The sequence below is a fragment of the Scyliorhinus torazame genome, chromosome 4 (genome assembly GCF_047496885.1).
Source record: "Scyliorhinus torazame isolate Kashiwa2021f chromosome 4, sScyTor2.1, whole genome shotgun sequence".
Classification (NCBI taxonomy): Eukaryota; Metazoa; Chordata; class Chondrichthyes; order Carcharhiniformes; family Scyliorhinidae; genus Scyliorhinus; species Scyliorhinus torazame.
In genome coordinates, this window is record NC_092710.1 from 270,209,274 (window position 1) to 270,228,571 (window position 19,298).

At 52.7% G+C, this 19,298-nt stretch overlaps 1 protein-coding gene across 2 annotated transcripts in view; it reads right to left on the reverse strand.

The window, feature by feature from the left end:
- Positions 1-19,298, reverse strand: part of LOC140410941 (uncharacterized) — a 165,748-nt gene that overhangs the window by 22,211 nt on the left and 124,239 nt on the right. For both annotated transcript variants that reach the window (XM_072499796.1, XM_072499795.1), the window contains 2 exons: positions 18,052-18,176; positions 16,826-17,013 (listed from right to left, as the gene is read on the reverse strand). In XM_072499796.1, coding sequence (XP_072355897.1) covers positions 16,826-17,013; positions 18,052-18,176 — 313 coding nt within the window. The remainder of the gene's footprint in view (positions 1-16,825; positions 17,014-18,051; positions 18,177-19,298) is intronic.

The following is a 19,298-nucleotide window of genomic DNA, read 5'->3' on the forward strand; positions in this document are numbered from 1 at the left end:
CTGACGCGGTGGACCTCACTGTAGGCAAAGGTGAGTGTTCCAGTAGCAATTCTTTCACTGCCTCTGTTTGCACTGCTCTCCATCTTCCAGACAGGGGTGTCTTTTTTGGCGTGGGTTTGGTGGTGGTGGTGGGAGGTCCCTTTAGCTAAAGGTTCTCGGGGGGGGGGGGTTCCTTTTGTTAGGGGCTTCATGGGGGGGCGGGCGGGTCGGTTCACCCCCCCCCCCCCCGGTACTTGGGGGAGGAGGGGGACCACCATGCGCATGCGCGGCCACGGACCCGCCAATTCTCCGGCCGTTCATGTCAGCAATGCTGGGAGTTTTACGTGGTGCAGTGCTTGCCCGCCACCGGGCGGAGCATTAGTGTGGGGGCGGCACCGACTTTTCCATCGGAAACTGGACACTTCCTCTGGACATAGCCTCAAAATTGGAGAATCCGGGCCTTCTCCCAAGCTGAGAATTCAGCCCAATATTTCCAAGTCTGCTGAGGTTATGAAATTTGGTGGGAAGGTGTGTGGTGCAGAAGATGTTAAGTGGCTTCATGGTGATTAAGTGGCAAATACATGGCAGATGCAGTATAATTTGGAGAAATGCAAAATTTTCTACTTTGGACAGAGAAACAGCACAGCAGATTACTATTTAAATCGGTGTTTTTTAACCGCTGCAGCGGTCGTGCCGTACAACATGGTGCCAGCCGCGCGCGGACTCAGCTTGCCACACAGTGCCCCCCTGTAACCCCCCCTCGCCATCCCTGGACCAGCCCTCACCAGCCCCTGCCGAAGTCCCCTCTGGCCAACCCCAAGACTGTGGTGGCGCTGGATACAGTCCGCAGCCGCCATGCGAGGTTGACTAAAACTCAGAGCACACGTGTCCCGCGCCATCGGGAAGTCGGTCCATTGGGGGGCGAAGCCTCGGGGGTGGGCGTCCTGAGGCCACCCCGCCGGCGTTCGTCGTACTCCCCGATTATGCGAGGGCGCGGATCAACCAAAAACAGGCGCCATCCACAATTTTGGCGCCGAAAGGGATTCTCTGCCCGATAGCCAATTACGATATCGGCATTGGGCAAAGGAGCATCCCGCCCAAAACGTTCCCACCGGAACTGAATAACATGTGATTCGCGTTTACATGAGGGGTGCTATTTGTTCCCCGATTCAGGACATGCAAATGGACCAACACTGTACCGGTGTGAATTGGAAGCAATTCCCACCCCAGCGGGCAGTGTAACCACTGGAGCTGGAATTAGCGCTAAAAAGCATGACAAGCTGGAGCTGCTTTTAGGCGCTCCACTCACCACACACTCATTGCAGTCAATTTTGGGAGTCTGAAGTGGACTCAGAGCTCAATGCCAATGAGGAGAAGAGCCACCTTTGGTCAGTCTGAGCTCTGCTAATCCCCTGCTTCCTCTGCACTTTTGAGGAGTGCATGGAGGAGTGCCAACACCTGGTGGGCCATGTTTGAGCATGGCCACACCCATCCCCTGATACCGCTGGGGTACGAGGGTTTCCAGAGAGGCAGCCTGGGTGGGCTCCCACATCACCAAAGGCTCTGTGAACATTCACAGGACAGCAGTGAGCAGCAAGGAGGCTGTGTGTAGCACCAGAGGGGTGCATTTGAATCACATACTGCAGCAACGGAAGTCTGAGCCAGGCCACCACAATCACGAGGGGAACACCCTGTGTCTACGGACTTGACACCAAGTTGTTCTCTGCTACACCCCCGGGCTTAGGCAGCCACCGCCTCTCCTCCACCCCCCTCTCCCCCCCAACCCAGCAAGCCTGACAATTTCCTGCACCCCTCAACTGCCATGGCACCCAGTCCCTGCTTGTCAATACTTGCACCAATTTCCGCCCATGTGACTTCTGCCTGAGAGGGATGAGCATTGCGGAGGGGTGGAACAACCCAGTAATTAGATTTAAATCCATGCAAACAACGGTTTTGCATGGTCTATTGGCATGGGGCGCAAACGCCGTCAGTGGAGGATGGGAGAATGGCGTCGGGATCGATGGCGGGCGCAAATCCTGATTTTACATTTGCATGTATTCTCCGCCCAATCGCAATTCTTGCTGCCAGTGTTGGGAAGCGGATAATTTAGCCCAATACATTTGGTTCTCTCGTACAAATCATTGATGTATATTGTGAATAGCTGGGGCCCAAGCACTGATCCATGCGGAACCTCATTAATCACTGCCTGGACTTCCGGGTGCGGCGATGACCAGCTAAGTCGCACGTTTCGGCAGCTCCCGGTGGAATGGACTTTTGGGCTCTTAATAAGAGCCCCAACGGCAATTTTAACGGCTAGAAGCACTGTGCGGTAAACCAGAAGGGAATCCCCCCTGGAAACGGATGGAAAAAGGAGAGGGAAGTGGTCAGATTGCAGTGGATCCTTTGGAGCAGCGGCAAGGAAGGCAAGCAAGAACCAAGATGGCGACGGAAGGTGGCAGTTTAACATGGGGCCCTGAACAACAAGAGTTTTTGAAATGCTGTGTGGAAGAACTTAAAAAGGAAATGAAGAAGGAGCTGTTGGCCCCGATATTACAGGCGATCGAAGGGCTAAAGGATGAGCAAAAGACCCAGGAGCGGGAGCTTCGGGTCGTGAAGGCAAAGGCTGCCGAGAACGAGGACGATATACAGGGCCTGGTGGTGAAGACGGAGATGCACGAGGCACACCATAAACGATGTGTGGAAAGACTGGAAGTGCTGGAGAATAACGCGAGGAGGAATAATTTAAGGATTCTTGGTCTTCCTGAAGGTGCAGAAGGAGCAGACGTCGGGGCATATGTGAGCACGATGCTGCACTCGTTAATGGGAGCGGAGGCCCCGGCGGGTCCGCTGGAGGTAGAGGGAGCATACCGAGTGATGGCGCGAGGACCGAGAGCAGGAGAAATTCCTAGAGCCATAGTGGTGAGATTCCTCCGTTTTAAGGACAAAGAGATGGTCCTTAGATGGGCAAAGAAAACTCGGAGCAGTAGGTTGGAGAACGCGGTGATCCGCGTATATCAAGACTGGAGTGCGGCGGTGGCGAGAAGGAGGGCGAGCTTTAATCGGGCCAAGGCGGTGCTTCACAAAAAGATAAAATTTGGAATGCTGCAACTGGCAAGACTGTGGGTCACATATCAAGGGAGGCACCACTACTTTGAGATGGCGGATGAGGCGTGGACTTTTATTGTGGAAGAAAAACTGGAATAAGCGGGTTATTAAAAAAGAACGTTTGAGACAAAGTGGTGGGGCGAGTATGGGGGCGAAGAGGGGGGGAAAGATGAGTTTTATGTTATTAATCCTGCGATGCGGTAACTTTTCTCTCTTCCACAGGTGGTGGTGGAGGGAGGAAGGGAGGTGGAGGAGATGGGGCGTTGGCCATGGGGGGCGGGGCCAAAAGGGAAGCGCGGGCTTTGTTCCCGCGCTATGATAATCATGGCGGGAATAGGGAAGCAGGAAGGAGGGGGCGTCGCACGGTGTGAGCCGAGGTCACGGGGGGAAGCCGAGGTCGGCCAGAGTTTGCTGACTTCTGGGAGCAACATGGGGGGTGTAACTACGCTAGTGGGGGATCTAGCGGGGGTGGGTGGGAGGGGGGAGCTACTAGGGTGCTGCTGCTGGGGAGAGGGGGGAGCCGGAATTGGGTGGGGTGGGCGGGGCGGCACCGCCTGGGGGGGACACAGCTGCGTGGGAACCGGATGAGGAGCTGTAAAAAGGGGATGGCTAATCGACAAGGGGGGGGGGTAAAAAGCCCCCCAACCCGGTTGATCACGTGGAATGTGAGAGGGCTGAACGGGCCGATAAAGAGGGCACGAGTACTCGCACACCTTAAGAAACTTAAGGCAGACGTGGTTATGTTACAAGAGACGCACTTGAAACTTATAGACCAGGATAGACTACGCAAAGGATGGGTGGGGCAGGTGTTTCATTCGGGGCTAGATGCGAAAAACAGGGGGGTGGCTATACTAGTGGGGAAGCGGGTTGTGTTTGAGGCAAAGACCATAGTGGCGGATAGCGGGGGCAGATACGTGATGGTGAGTGGCAAATTACAGGGGGAGGCGGTGGTCTTGGTAAACGTATATGCCCCAAACTGGGATGATGACAATTTTATGAGGCGCATGCTAGGACGCATCCCAGACCTAGAGGTGGGAAAGTTGGTAATGGGGGGAGATTTTAATACGGTGCTGGAGCCAGGGCTGGACAGGTCGAGATCCAGGACTGGAAGGAGGCCGGCTGCAGCCAAGGTGCTTAAAGATTTTATGGAGCAGATGGGAGGAGTAGACCCGTGGAGATGTAGTAGACCTAGGAGTAAGGAGTTTTCGTTTTTCTCCTATGTCCACAAAGTTTATTCGCGAATAGACTTTTTTGTATTGGAAAGGGCGTTGATCCCGAAGGTGAGGGGGACGGAGTATACGGCTATAGCCATTTCGGATCACGCTCCACATTGGGTAGACTTGGAGATAGGGGAGGAAACAGAAGGGCGTCCACCCTGGAGAATGGACATGGGACTAATGGCAGATGAAGGGGTGTGTCTAAGGGTGAGGGGGTGCATTGAAAAATACTTGGAACTCAATGATAATGGGGAGGTCCAGGTGGGAGTGGTCTGGGAGGCGCTGAAGGCAGTGGTTAGAGGGGAGCTGATATCAATAAGGGCACATAAAGGAAAGCAGGAGAGTAGGGAACGGGAGCGGTTGCTGCAAGAACTTCTGAGGGTGGACAGGCAATATGCGGAGGCACCGGAGGAGGGACTGTACAGGGAAAGGCAAAGGTTACACATAGAATTTGACTTGCTGACAACGGGTACTGCAGAAGCACAGTGGAGGAAGGCACAGGGTGTACAGTATGAGTATGGGGAGAAGGCGAGCAGGTTGCTGGCCCATCAATTGAGGAAAAGGGGAGCAGCGAGGGAAATAGGGGGAGTGAGGGATGAGGAAGGAGAGATAGAGCGGGGAGCGGAGAGAGTGAATGGAGTGTTCAAGGCATTCTATAAAAGTTTATACGAAGCTCGGCCCCCGGATGGGAAGGAGAGAATGATGTGCTTCCTGGACCGGCTGGAATTTCCTAAGGTGGAGGAGCAGGAGAGGGTGGGACTGGGAGCACAGATCGAGATAGAGGAAGTGGTGAAAGGAATTAGGAGTATGCAGGCGGGGAAGGCCCCGGGACCGGATGGATTTCCAGTCGAATTTTATAGGAAATATGTGGACTTGCTTGCCCCGATACTGATGAGAACCTTTAATGAGGGGAAGGAAAGGAGACAGCTGCCCCCGACTATGTCGGAGGCAACGATATCGCTTCTCCTAAAGAAGGAGAAAGACCCGCTGCAATGCGTGTCCTATAGACCTATTTCCCTCCTAAATGTAGACAGTAAGATTCTGGCCAAGGTCATGGCAATGAGGATAGAGGATTATGTCCCGGGGGTAGTCCATGAGGACCAAACTGGGTTTGTGAAGGGGAGACAGCTGAATACGAATATATGGAGGCTGCTAGGGGTAATGATGATGCCCCCACCAGAGGGGGAAGCGGAGATAGTGGTGGCGATGGATGCCGAGAAAGCATTTGATAGAGTGGAGTGGGATTATTTGTGGGAGGTGTTGAGGAGATTTGGCTTTGGAGATGAGTATATTAGATGGGTACAGCTGCTGTATAGGGCCCCGATGGCGAGCGTGGTCACGAATGGACGGGGGTCTGCGTATTTTCGGCTCCATAGAGGGACGAGGCAGGGATGTCCTCTGTCTCCGTTATTGTTTGCACTGGCGATTGAGCCCCTGGCAATAGCATTGAGGGGTTCCAGGAAATAGAGGGGAGTACTCAGGGGAGGAGCGGAACACCGGGTATCTCTTTACGCGGACGATTTATTGGTGTATGTGGCAGACCCTGCGGAGGGGATGCCAGAGATAATGCGGATACTTGGGGAGTTTGGAGAATTTTCAGGATATAAGCTGAACATGGGGAAAAGTGAGCTGTTTGTGGTGCATTCAGGGGAGCAGAGCAGAGAAATAGAGGACTTACCGTTGAGGAAGGTAACAAGGGACTTTCGGTACTTGGGGATCCAGATAGCCAAGAATTGGGGTACATTGCATAGGTTAAACTTAACGCGGTTGGTGGAACAGATGGAGGAGGACTTCAAGAGATGGGACATGGTATCCCTGTCATTGGCAGGGAGGGTACAAGCGGTTAAAATGGTGGTCCTCCCGAGATTCCTCTTTGTGTTTCAGTGCCTCCCGGTGGTGATCACGAAGGCTTTTTTCAAAAGGATTGAGAAGAGTATCATGAGTTTTGTGTGGGCCGGGAAGACCCCGAGAGTGAGGAAGGGATTTCTGCAGCGTAGTAGGAATAGGGGGGGGCTGGCGCTACCGAGCCTGAGTGAGTACTACTGGGCCGCCAACATCTCAATGGTATGTAAGTGGATGGGAGAAGAGGAGGGAGCGGCGTGGAAGAGATTGGAGAAGTCCTGTAGGGGGACTTGCCTACAAGCCATGGTGACGGCGCCGTTGCCGTTCTCACTGAAGAAATACACCACAAGCCCGGTGGTGGTGGCTACTCTGAAAATTTGGGGGCAATGGAGACGGCATAGGGGAAAGACGGGAGCCTCGGTGCGGTCCCCGATAAGAAATAATCATAGGTTTGCCCCGGGGAGAATGGATGGGGGATTTGGAACATGGCAAAGAGCAGGAGTAACACAATTGAGAGATCTGTTTGTAGATGGGACGTTTGCAAGTCTGGGAGCGCTGATCGAAAAATATGGGTTGCCCCAAGGGAATGCATTCCGGTATATGCAACTGAGGGCTTTTACGAGGCAACAGGTGAGGGAATTCCCGCAGCTCCCGACGCAGGAGGTGCAGGACAGAGTGATCTCAAAGACATGGGTGGGGGACGGTAAGGTGTCAGACATATATAGGGAGATGAGAGACGAGGGGGAGATTATGGTAGACGAGCTGAAAGGGAAATGGGAAGAAGTGCTGGGGGAGGAGATTGAGGAGGGGCTGTGGGCTGATGCCCTAAGTAGGGTAAACTCATCGTCCTCGTGTGCCAGGCTAAGCCTGATACAATTTAAGGTGTTACACAGGGTGCATATGACTGGAACACGGCTTAGCAAATTTTTTGGAGTAGAGGATAGGTGTGCGAGATGCTCGAAAAGCCCAGCGAATCACACCCACATGTTCTGGTCATGTCCGGCACTACAGGGGTTTTGGGTGGGGGTGACAAAGGTGCTTTCGAAGGTAGTGGGGGTCCGGGTCGAACCAAGCTGGGGGTTGGCTATATTCGGGGTTGCAGAGGAGCCGGGAGTGCAGGAGGCGAGAGAGGCTGATGTTTTGGCCTTTGCGTCCCTAGTAGCCCGGCGCAGGATACTGTTGATGTGGAAGGAAGCCAAGCCCCCGGGTGTGGAGACCTGGATAAATGACATGGCAGGGTTTATAAAGCTGGAACGGATCAAGTTCGTCCTAAGGGGATCGGCTCAAGGGTTCACCAGGCGGTGGCAACTGTTCGTCGAATACCTCACAGAAAGATAGAGGGAATGGAAAAGAAGAAGACAGCAGCAGCAGCCCAAGGGTGGGGGGGCGGGGGGGAGGAGCCAGAGGGATTCCCAGGGATGTTAATATATAAGTATAACATGTATAGGTTGTTGTTATAGATAATTGTATATTGGACTGTTAAAACATATTTTTGGAGAATATTTATCTGGGACAAGGCAGTTGCCATTTAGTTTTGTTTTTGTTGTTTTAGTTTATATATTATTTATTTCTTGTTTATAAAACTGGCCATTGTTATTTATATTGTTATATTACTGTGTAAAGGACACACAATGTACTGTGATGGTTGGCCAAAAATTTTCAATAAAATATTTTTAAAAAAAAAATTAATCACTGCCTGCCACTTCGACGAAGTCCCATTTATTTCCACTCTGTTTCCTATCTGCTAAACAATTCTCAATCCATGCCAACACACCATCCTAATCCCATACGCTTTAAATTTGCTGCTCATTCCCTTTGTTCCCCTTGATTTTTGTTGTTATAATTTTGTTCCATGAATGCTTAATGGACATATACCCCTACTTATTATTTCATACCCCACTTCTCCCCTCTGTGTTTGTCGGTCTTGTGTGCGTGTGTGCATGTGTGCGTGTGTGGAGTGAATTTAAGTGGGGGAGGGGGGTTAAAAAATTAGATAATAGTTAAACTGTTGTACTTGCTGCATATTTAATTTTAGTTATTGTTATTAATAAATTTAATTGTGTTTACATTTTCAAACATGGTGACTGTAGTTATTGAGCAGCCAATGGCCAAAGATTTTTGTTTTTCTAAGAAATATTTATTAATTACAATTGTGCTGCGACTCTGGGTCAAGTGGACCGGGAATTGACCGCCCACTAGTCCAGGGGGTCGTAACACTTGCGCACTAGCCTCTCATGTGGGACTATCTCAAAAGCTTTCTGAAAATTCAAATAGACCACATTCACTGGTTCACCCTCATCTGTTCTGCTAATTACATACTCAATAAAACTCCAGTAGCTTAGTCAAACGTGACTTCCCTTTCATAAACCCATATTGACATTGCCTAATTCCATTGATATTTTCTCGGTGTCTCGTTATCATACCCTTTATGCACTAGCATTTTCCCTACTATTAATGTTAGGCTAACCGGTCTGTAATTCCTGGTTTCCACCCTACCTCCTCTTTTAAAAATAGATGAGTTGCTTATGTCACTCTCCCTCTGCCGGAACTGTTCCAGAGTTTTGAAAGATGACACCGCATCCACTATTTCCATCGGCGGGATTCTCCAAAACAGCGGCTTAAGTGTTGACGCCGGCGTAAACACGGGAGCGTTTCACGTCGGCGTTAACGGGCCCCAAAGCCCAGCGATTCTGCGGCCCACAAGGGTCCAGTACAGGCACCACGGGAAGCGCAGGGGCGCGGCCCCAGACCGGCGTGAGAGACGCGCGGCGCATAATTAACGGCGCACTCAAATAGACGTGAAGCCCCACACACAGCTAATGCTTCAAGATGACCGCCTGCCACGCAGCACCAAGGTTCAGGAACCGCGACCTTGAAACGCTCCTGGATACCGTCAAGCAGAGGAGGGGGGCCCTGTACCCCGGACCCGGCCGCAGGCAACGTAGTCCGGCGTATGTAGAGGGAGGTGGGCGATGCCGTCAGCGCCGTCGGGATGACACCCAGGACAGGGGAGCAGTGTCGCAAGAAGCTGAACTACCTACTCAGGGCAGCCAGGGTGAGTACCCAGCACTATGTCCATGGCACCAGTCCCCCTCCCCCCCACATGTGACACCGACCCCCCTCCACAGGGGGACGGTGCAACCCCACCCATGTCAGCCACATTGGCCGGTGCCCTGTGCACCTATGCCAACATAGACCCAACTGCTGGGCTGCATGCGCCGGGCCGCCTAACACTGCTGATGTCTGTGTGCCCCCACCCCAGGACAAGAGCGCCCACAACCGTCGAGAGCAGGAGAAAACCAGAGGGGGTGCACCTGAATTGCACCCCCTCACTGTGTATGAACAGAGGGCACTGTACGTAGCTGGCGGACCCGAGGACCGGGAGATTGCCCATGCCGAGATCAGGGGCGTGCCACCAAGTGAGACCCCCAGCCTGGCCCCACTCTTCAGCACCACCCCTCACCCCCACCCCGCAATCCACCCCCTAAGCCCCGTCCGCCTGTCTAACCATACATGCTGTATTGTGTCTTGCAGGACCACCCAGTGATCGACCCGGCCCACCAGGCGGAGCCCGCCCCCAGCCAGTGCCTGGGCGGTCACCCCCCAGGGACTCAAGCAGCAAGGGGGAGGGCAGCCGCAACAACAGCCCTCCGGCACGGTCGAGCCAGGACACTACGACCCAGGGGACCAGCACACAGGAGACAGACAGACAGGACACCACAACCCAGTGTCATGTGAGAGCACCCTTTAAGAAATGGGTGTTTAAGAAATGTACCTTTAAGAAATGGAGCTGCTCATGTTACTGGAGTGATGTCAGAGTCTGAGTGGAGCTGAGCTCCACTTCTGCTTTTTTAGTTTCAGTTTGAGAAGAGCTGGGGTGTCTGTGAGCTGCACTGCTGTTGATCTCTGCCATCCAAAGACTATCTATGCATCATTTGGGTGAACTCAGAATTGTAAAAAAGGTCTCAGTATTGAATACAAATCTAATGTGCTCCTGTTTGAAGGTTTGTTAAGTCTTTTGGACGGCATACAGGTTATTTAGTGTTGTATTCTTTGGGGGTGTATTAGATTTACTGGTTGCTAAGATGTTCACTGTTTGTTTTAAAAAGGTTAACTTGAGTTCATAGAATAATTATTGTTTTGTTTTAAAAACCACTGGTCCATTTTCTGCTATACCATACCTGTAGAGTGGGCCGTGTGCTCCCCATACCACAATCTATTAAAAGTTGTGGGTCAGGTGAACTCCATGATACACTTTGAGATTCTCTAAACCCTGGCCCACAACACCAGGAATCCAGCACACAGGAGACAGACAGACATGACACCACAACCCAGGGGACTCGGACTTCGGGTCCGATGAGGACAATGACATTCCGTCATTGCTGTTTCTTACAACCTCCACCATCGCAGAGACTATCACCTCGGTTGGGCTTTTTAGCGATGAGGCTTCTGGGACATTCACTGGTGCGCACAACCCAGCCGTCCCGGTACAGCAGGTGGAGGTAGGAGCAGCAGGAGGGCCGGGCAGTTGGAGGGCAGCCCGGCGCAAGCACCCATCTGCCGCCCAGACGGGTCCCAGGCTCCTGGATTTTCCAGACCCACCCAGTGACCCGATGCAGTCAGAGACCCAGGGACAATCGAAGGGGCTGACGGCCGGTTTCCAGCACCTGCAGATGCACCTGCACGGGTGGCGTCCGCAGTGGAGGCAAGGAGGGCGACGGTGTCGGACATGGGTCGGAGTATGCAAGGCCTGGGGCTTTCTGTGCAAGCGGCTTCCGTGGCCCAGGACAGGGCTGCCCACTCACAGGCAGCCATGAGCCAGGGCTAGCTGCACATCGCAGCGGCGCTCAGCACCGTGGCCCAGTCTCAGCAGGCCATGATCCAGTCTCAGCAGGCAATGGCCCAGTCTCAGCAGGCAATGGCCTAGTCTCAGCAGGCCATGACCCAGTCTCAGCAGGCCATGGCCCAGTCTCAGCAGGCCATGGCCCAGTCTCAGCAGGCAATGGCCCAGTCTCAGCAGGCCATGGCCCAGTCTCAGCAGGCCATGACCCAGTCTCAGCAGGCCATGACCCAGTCTCAGCAGGCCATGGCCCAGTCTCAGCAGGCAATGGCCCAGTCTTAGCAGGCAATGGCCCAGTCTCAGCAGGCAATGGCCCAGTCTCAGCAGGCCATAGCCAGTCTCAGCAGGCAATGGCCCAGTCTCAGCAGGCCATGGCCCAGTCTCAGCAGGCCATAGCCCAGTCTCAGCAGGCCGTGACCCAGTCTCAGCAGGCAATGGCCCAGTCTCAGCAGGCAATGGCCCAGTCTCAGCAGGCAATGGCCCAGTCTCAGCAGGCAATGGCCCAGTCTCAGCAGGCCATGACCCAGTCTCAGCAGGCCATGACCCAGTCTCAGCAGGCAATGGCCCAGTCTCAGCAGGCCATGACCCAGTCTCAGCAGGCCATGACCCAGTCTCAGCAGGCAATGGCCCAGTCTCAGCAGGCCATAGCCCAGTCTCAGCAGGCCATGGCCCAGTCTCAGCAGGCCATGACCCAGTCTCAGCAGGCCATGGCCCAGTCTCAGCAGGCCATGGCCCAGTCTCAGCAGGCCATGGCCCAGTCTCAGCAGGCCATGGCCCAGTCTCAGCAGGCCATGGCCCAGTCTCAGCAGGCCATAGCCCAGTCTCAGCAGGCCGTGACCCAGTCTCAGCAGGCAATGGCCCAGTCTCAGCAGGCAATGGCCCAGTCTCAGCAGGCAATGGCCTAGTCTCAGCAGGCCATGACCCAGTCTCAGCAGGCCATGGCCCAGTCTCAGCAGGCAATGGCCCAGTCTCAGCAGGCCATGGCCCAGTCTCAGCAGGCCATGACCCAGTCTCAGCAGGCCATGACCCAGTCTCAGCAGGCAATGGCCCAGTCTCAGCAGGCCATAGCCCAGTCTCAGCAGGCCATGGCCCAGTCTCAGCAGGCCATGACCCAGTCTCAGCAGGCCATGGCCCAGTCTCAGCAGGCCATGGCCCAGTCTCAGCAGGCCATGGCCCAGTCTCAGCAGGCCATGGCCCAGTCTCAGCAGGCCATAGCCCAGTCTCAGCAGGCCGTGACCTAGTCTCAGCAGGCCGTGGCCCAGTCTCAGCAGGCCGTGGCCCAGACTCAGCAGGCCATGGCCCAGTCTCAGCAGGCCATGGCCCAGTCTCAGCAGGCCATGGCCCAGTCTCAGCAGGCCATGGCCCAGTCTCTGCAGGCCATCGCTGAGGGCATTGATGCCATTGCCCTGGTGCTGGCCAGCGTCGCACAGACGCAGACAGGGATGGCCAACTCCCTGAGCTCTATGGCTACAAACTTGCAGAGCTACGTCGATACCAGAGCGGGCCTCCAGGACTGGCAACGCCAGGTGCCTCGAGTGCTTGATCCCTTCGCTACTCCTTCCCATGGAGAAGCACGGGCACCCAGAGAGAGGCGGAGGTGCAGGGGCATGTTCCGGGTTTCCCCTGCCCCACCCCGCTTACCGTCCCTGGTGCATCTGGTGGGTAGCGGGCAGAGCAGGGTGGCAGCACGCCATCCCAGTCGCTCGAGGTGCAGCCTGGCCCATCCAGGCCAGGCCGCCCCAGGAAACAGCCGCCAAAGGGGACCCTAGTCACAGGGCAGGAGTCACAGCAGTGCGCCTCCATTTCTGCTGGAGCATCTGGGGAAACACCTCGACGTAGTCATAGGACCCGTAATGCCAGAAAGGTCGGCACTTAGTAAGTTGGCACCAGTGCAGGGCAGATTAGTTATAGGAGCTAGGGCACATGGACAGAATTTCTCTTATTAAACACACTGTAACACCTATGAAAGCTATCTGTGCTCTGTCCGATGCGTGTGGGGTTGGGGCGGGACTGAGTGCCAGTGTGGGTGAGGGGTGATGGAACGTTGAGCTCAGGTGAGTGTGACGTGTGCCACCCCCCCAGTCGCCCACGCCACACCGCCCCCAGCGAGACGGCAGGGCCATGTGACGCACTGTCCAGCCCGGGACCAGGTCGAGGGTGTGACTGTGGCCATGAGTCAGACACTGTCTAACAATGTAGAGCTCGGAACTCATCGAACAGCGGGTTGTCATCATCCTCCACGCCATGGACCAGACCCGCTGTCCCTAGCAAACGTGTGTGCCCAGCTCATTGTGCCGCAGGTGGATGTGTAATGGAGGGGTGGTGTGCATGTGGGTGATGCGGGGTGGGGGAGGTGAGGGTAGATGGTGGGGAGGTGGTGCAGTACCGTGCTGTCCGTGCCCATGCTGAGCAAAACCCCCCCAGTCGGTGAAACGTGTGGCTATCAATTTCTCCCGTGCCCGCTGGCCCAGCCGGTGGCATTGGGCAGCCTCCTGTCCCTGTCCAATCCCCATGTCCCATACATTGCCCCCCCACTTCCCATCCCACTCATCTGGAGAGAGAGACGTGCCCTTCGTCGTGATCCTCCCCCTCCCCCTCCAGCACATCGCCCCTCTGCTGGTCTATGTTGTGCAAGACGCAGCAGACCACAATGATGCGGTCGACCCTCTCCGACAGGTACTGGATGAACGATTGTGCCAATATGAACACATTATGTACACTGCCCGGGTACCGGGCGCAGACGTGCAGGATCTTCATCCGGTGGTCACAGACCACCTGCACTTTCACGGAGTAGGATCCTTTCCTATTCATGAACACAGCCCTGTTATCCGCTGGTGGCCGCATGTCGACGTGCATCCCATCGATCGCACCCTGGACCATAGGTATCCTAGCGACCACGGCAAAGCCTGCTGCCTGGGTATCCTGTTGGGCGCAGTCCACAGGGAACTGTAGGTACCGGTCCGCGATGTCATACACTGTCAGTCAGTCACTGCACGGATGCACCGATGTCTGCGAGATGCGGGACAGGTCCCCACTTGGTGTCTGGAACGACTCCGTCGCGTAGAAGTTCAGGGCGACCATTACCTTGACGTCCACTGGGAGAGGATGCCCACCCCCAGTCCCACGCGGTGCCAGGTGTGCCATCAGCTGGCAGATATGGGCGACGGTTTCCCGGTTCTTCCAGAGTCTCCTCCTGCATGCCCTGTCCGGGAGGTCCTGGAAGGACATGTGGCGGCGGTACACACGATGCCTCATCGGGCGCCTCCGTGGCCGTAGCACCGCCTCCTCCTCGTCCTGTGGCTCCCCCTTGTCGTGGTCCTCCTCTTCCTGCACCTGTCGGGCGGGTGGCCCCCCGGCTGGAGCAGCTGCCAGCTGCCCCTTCTCTGCTGCAGCCTCCGCCACCTCCCTGTCATGCCGCTCTCCAGCTCCCACAGGTCTTCATGCAGGGCAGCGGCCCCCGCCATGGCGGCCAACAGCGCTGGAAGATGCCCAAACATTACGATCTGAAGGAGGTGGAGGTAGACAAAGTTTCATCATTGCACATACCCCACTCCACAACCAGGTGCCATGGGATACATGGTCGCCCCGGTTGGGAGTTTGTGCCCCAGCCACGCATGCCCCCACCCCCACCCGCCCCCTCGGTGCTCCGACACCTGTCGCCTGTCCCTCCTGCCAGGGGCACCATTTGATGGCATTGCCCTCACCGGGGGCTGCAGTAGGTGCGGCCCTGGATCTACCCGCCGGTGGGTGCGGCCGGCTGGGTGGGGGGGGCGGCATCCATCCGAACGGCCGGGTGGTCTGGACTGAGCCAGCGGCCAGGGTGGGTGCCCATCTGCGTGGCCACCATAATGGAGTCCATGGCGTTGGCTCCGCCCTGTCATGGCGGGCCTTTCCCAGCCGCCGTGGCTGTCTGCCCCACCCGCCCCCGGAACCTGGGGGACCTCACCCCCCCCCAACATCCGCAGCCACGGCCGTGCCGTCTCGCCATCCTGAGGTCCCCCCACGCCGACCCCTACCTCCTCCGGCCACAGCGCCAGCCCACACGACTGGTTGACGCTTTTTTAAGCCAGATTAGAATGACTTCGGTCCATCCAGGCCGCAGTATCGCTGGGGGCCAGGAGAAACGCACATCGGACCACCTCCAGCGATTCTCCGGGCCGAGTGGTGCCTGCCATGTTCGCGCGGTTTTACCTGGTTCGCGTCGCGAGCCGTCTCGCCATAAACGCTGATTCTCCGAGTCGGCACTGGCTCGGAGAATCCCACCCCATGTCTACCTCCTTTAGTATCCTGGGCCTGGAATGTAGATTATCAGGATCTTGGGAATTATCAGCTTTCAGTCCCAATAATTTCTCCAACACTATCTTTTTAGTAATACCAATTTTCTCCAATTCCCTCTTCTCATTAGACCCTCGATTCCTTAGCATTTCTGAAACATTATTTGTTTCTTCTGTGAAGACAGAATGAAAGCAGTTGTTCAATTGATCTGACATTTCCTTGCTCTCGATTATAAATTCTCCTGTTTCGGATTGCATTTGTCCTTACTAACGGTTATCTTTTTATGTACTCATAGAAGCTTTTGCAGTCCGCATTTATGTTCTTTGCAAATTTACTCTAATTTTGAAAAATGAGAGGTGATCTCATTGGAACTGACAAAACTCCACAAAGACAGTCACCCTAACCCAGAATTGAACCCAGGTCCTTGGCGCTGTGAGGCAGCAGTGCTAACCACTGTGCCAAATTCATTGTTCAGCTAAAAAAAAACATTTGTTTGTCCACAGCTGGTGCACTATGTGCAGTTCTAGGCACCACCCCATCAGAAGGATATATTGACTTTGGAAGAAGTAAAGTGTAGATTTACCAGAATGTCACCTGCACAACAAGGAGAGTTTACACAAACTACAGTTGTATCCTCTGTGATTTAGTAAGTTAAGGGGTGATTTGATCAAAATTTTCCAAGATATTAAGCGGAACAGATGGGATAGGATAGAGAGAAACTATATTTTGCTCATTGAGGAATCTGGGACATAATCTAAAATTAGAGCTAGCTCTGTCAGGGAGGGGAGCGAAGAAACATTTGCACACGTAAAGGATGGCACAAGTTTGGAACTCTGTTCGACAAATGGCAATTGATATTAGGTCAATGGTTAATTTTAAATCTATGATTGATAAAATTCTGTTGACCAAAGGTATTGAGGGATATAAGAAAAGACAGGCCTATGGAGTTAGGTTATACAACAGCCATGACCTTACTGCATGCCAGAAAAGGCTTGAGTGGTTAAATGGTCTACTCCTGATCCTGTGCTCTGCTTGGGATTCTTCAATCGCTGCTGCAGCCTAATGGGTGACCAGGAGCCTAAACAGTGACCACCTCCAATAGTTAGCACCAAAAGTCCTGGCAACTTGTGTGAAATGAAAACAAAAAAGAGGGACAATTTAGGCCAGCCTTGGACCTCGATGCTGGTTACGGTTCCAAAAATGAACCGTAACAAATTTCCAACCCCATGTATTTTCTTTTGCCATGGAGAGACTCCCTTTATTTCCTCCCCCTTTCATGGGCCATTTGCTCTGTTGATGCCACTTCTAAACTGCTGGAAGTTTTATGAACACAGATGATTTCCCTGACTTCTTTCCCCACATTTTTTAATCCTACAGATGAGATAGCAACATACCACATAAGGGAATTGCAGATGTGAAGCTACCAAAAATATGACATTCGTAGCTCTTAGATACATAGGATTCAAATACTCTTTGACCAGCCTTCCTAACTTTATGCCACATATCATTATGCACTTTATACCACATATCAGACAGCAGAGGTACATTTACATTCTCTTTACGTTACCTGAACATCTCATGGCCTATGGTAATTATTTGTCCATCTGGCAATGTATAGTTTAGTTCTGCACCATTTTCCAAGCTGCCCAGTTCTGCCTCATAGTCTTCGGCGACATAACAGTGCTTCTCTTTGATGTCTCGAACAATTTCCCGCTCTGCGGAGGTATTAAATGAATAACCCCTTTCTTTCAACAGCTGCAAAACCAGAAATGCATTTAAAATTTAAACTTTTATTTTACGCAGTAGAAAACCAAACTGCAAGGAAATTGTTCCCCTTTCAATAAAGCTCTGACAAATGCAGTACAATCTTCGGGTTTAGTTGCCATTCACTGTGGAGAAGTACTGGTATAAATATATGCCTGACATAAAACCAGAACAAAATACAGCCTCTTTCCGACACAGCATTTGCTGCCTCTGGTGCAGCAGAGAACCAGCTCAAGAAACGTTCTTGCTCGGGTTCCTCCACAGGCAGCAGTGTCACTGGGGTGCGAACGTAAATGGCATGGCCACTGTAACCTTTTGCAGTCTGACACAGAGCAGGTTCAGCACTCGGTCCACCCACTGGACTTTCACACAATACTCCGACACACATCTCCAATTCCCAGGGAAGAAAACTGATGTTCCATCAAGCAACAATTGTTCATGGGATGTGGGCATCATTAGGTCAGCATTTATTGCCCATCTCTAATTGCCCTCAGGAAGGTGGTGAACCGGCATCACTACTCTCAAACAACTTGATTCCATTAGTACAATGTCTGAATTTCAACAATAATGAACTGGTTATAAATTGCTTTGGGGTGTCCTGAGGATTAACGCGGCAATAAATATGTTGAAAAGTCTTTTTTTTCCCCCCATGGTCTTCTCATTCCAAATGGACAAGGTCACACACAAACCTGACTATAAAATAAAACTGGATTAGGGCAAAGGTCAGAATTAAAGTTGTGATGATGAATCATGGGAAGAAACATACAGGAATAGGCCATCAAGCATGGTCAGTTATTCAATAATATCACTAGTCTTAATACCATCTATCTGTCTTTGTTCTGTCACTCTTCGTACCTTTGTATCAATAAAAATGTGATTGTGCCAAGGTGAATAGATGTGGTTACAGAGTGGGTAGCAGACATTTTGAAATAGCTGTTCTTGTAATGTGGGTGACATCGGCAAAGCCACATCCTGAGTTGCTGTCAGGTGGTAACGGAACTTCTATTTTCAAACAGACATTTTACACACCTTTCTTAGATATTCTGTGAGATCTCGACCAGCCAGATTTAAGCGTTGTATAGCATGAGGGATGCTGTACCCTTCATAGACTGGTACAGTGTGCGTGACTCCATCCCCAGAGTCTAAGGTTATACCTGTCATTTCAAACAAAGAGGTAATTCAGAGATGTAATTCAGAGAGCGCTCAAGATTTAGTAATTTGATTTGAATTATTGTCACATGTATCGAGGTACAATCCAGACAGATCGCTCCATACATGAAAAAACATAGGACATATGATAAATACACAATGTAAATGTATAGTCACAGACATCAGGTGAAGCATATGGACTGTAGTACTACTCAGTAGAGGAGATACGTGAAGAGATCAGTTCAGTCTATAAGAGGGTCATTCAGGAGTCTGGTAACAATGGGAAAGAAGCTGTTTTTGAACCTGTTAGTGCGCGTTGTCAGACTTTTGTATCTCCAGCCTGATGGAAGAGGTTGGAAGGGAGAATAATCCGGGTGGGAGAGGTCTTTGATGGAGGTGTAGATAGAGTCAATGGATGGGAGGTAGGTTTGTGTGATGGACCGGGCGGTGTTCAGAACTCTCTGAAGTTTCTTATGATCTTGGGCCAAGCAGTTGCCATACCAGGCTGTGATGCAGCCAGATAGGATGCTTACTATGATGCATCTGTAAAAATTGGTAAGTCAATGTGGACATGCCGAATTTCCTTAGTTTCGTGAGGAAGTACAGACCCTGTTGTGCTTTCTTGTTCGTAGCGTCGACATGGGTGGACCAGGACAGATTGTTAGTGATGCGCACACCTCGGAATTTGAAGCTGTCAACCATCTCCACCTTGACACCATTGGTGCAGACAGGGGTTTGTATGATACTTTGCTTCCTGAAATCAATGACCAGCTCTTTAGCTTTGCAGATATTAAGGGAGAGATTGTTGTTGTCACCACTCCATGAGGTTCTCCATCTTCCACCAGCACTCTGACTCATCGTTGTTCGAGATCCAACCCAATTATGGTCATGTCATCAGCAAACTTATAGATGGAGCTGGACCACATTTTGTCACACAGCCCTGTGTGTACAAGGAGTATAGTAGGGGGCTAAGTTTGCAATCTTGCGGGGCCGCGGTATAGAGGACTATCGTGGAGGTGGTTGGTTTGGATTGGATTTGTTTATTGTCACGTGTACCGAGGTACAGTGAAAAGTATTTTTCTGTGAGCAGCTCAAACAGATCATTTAGTACATTAAAAGAAACTACA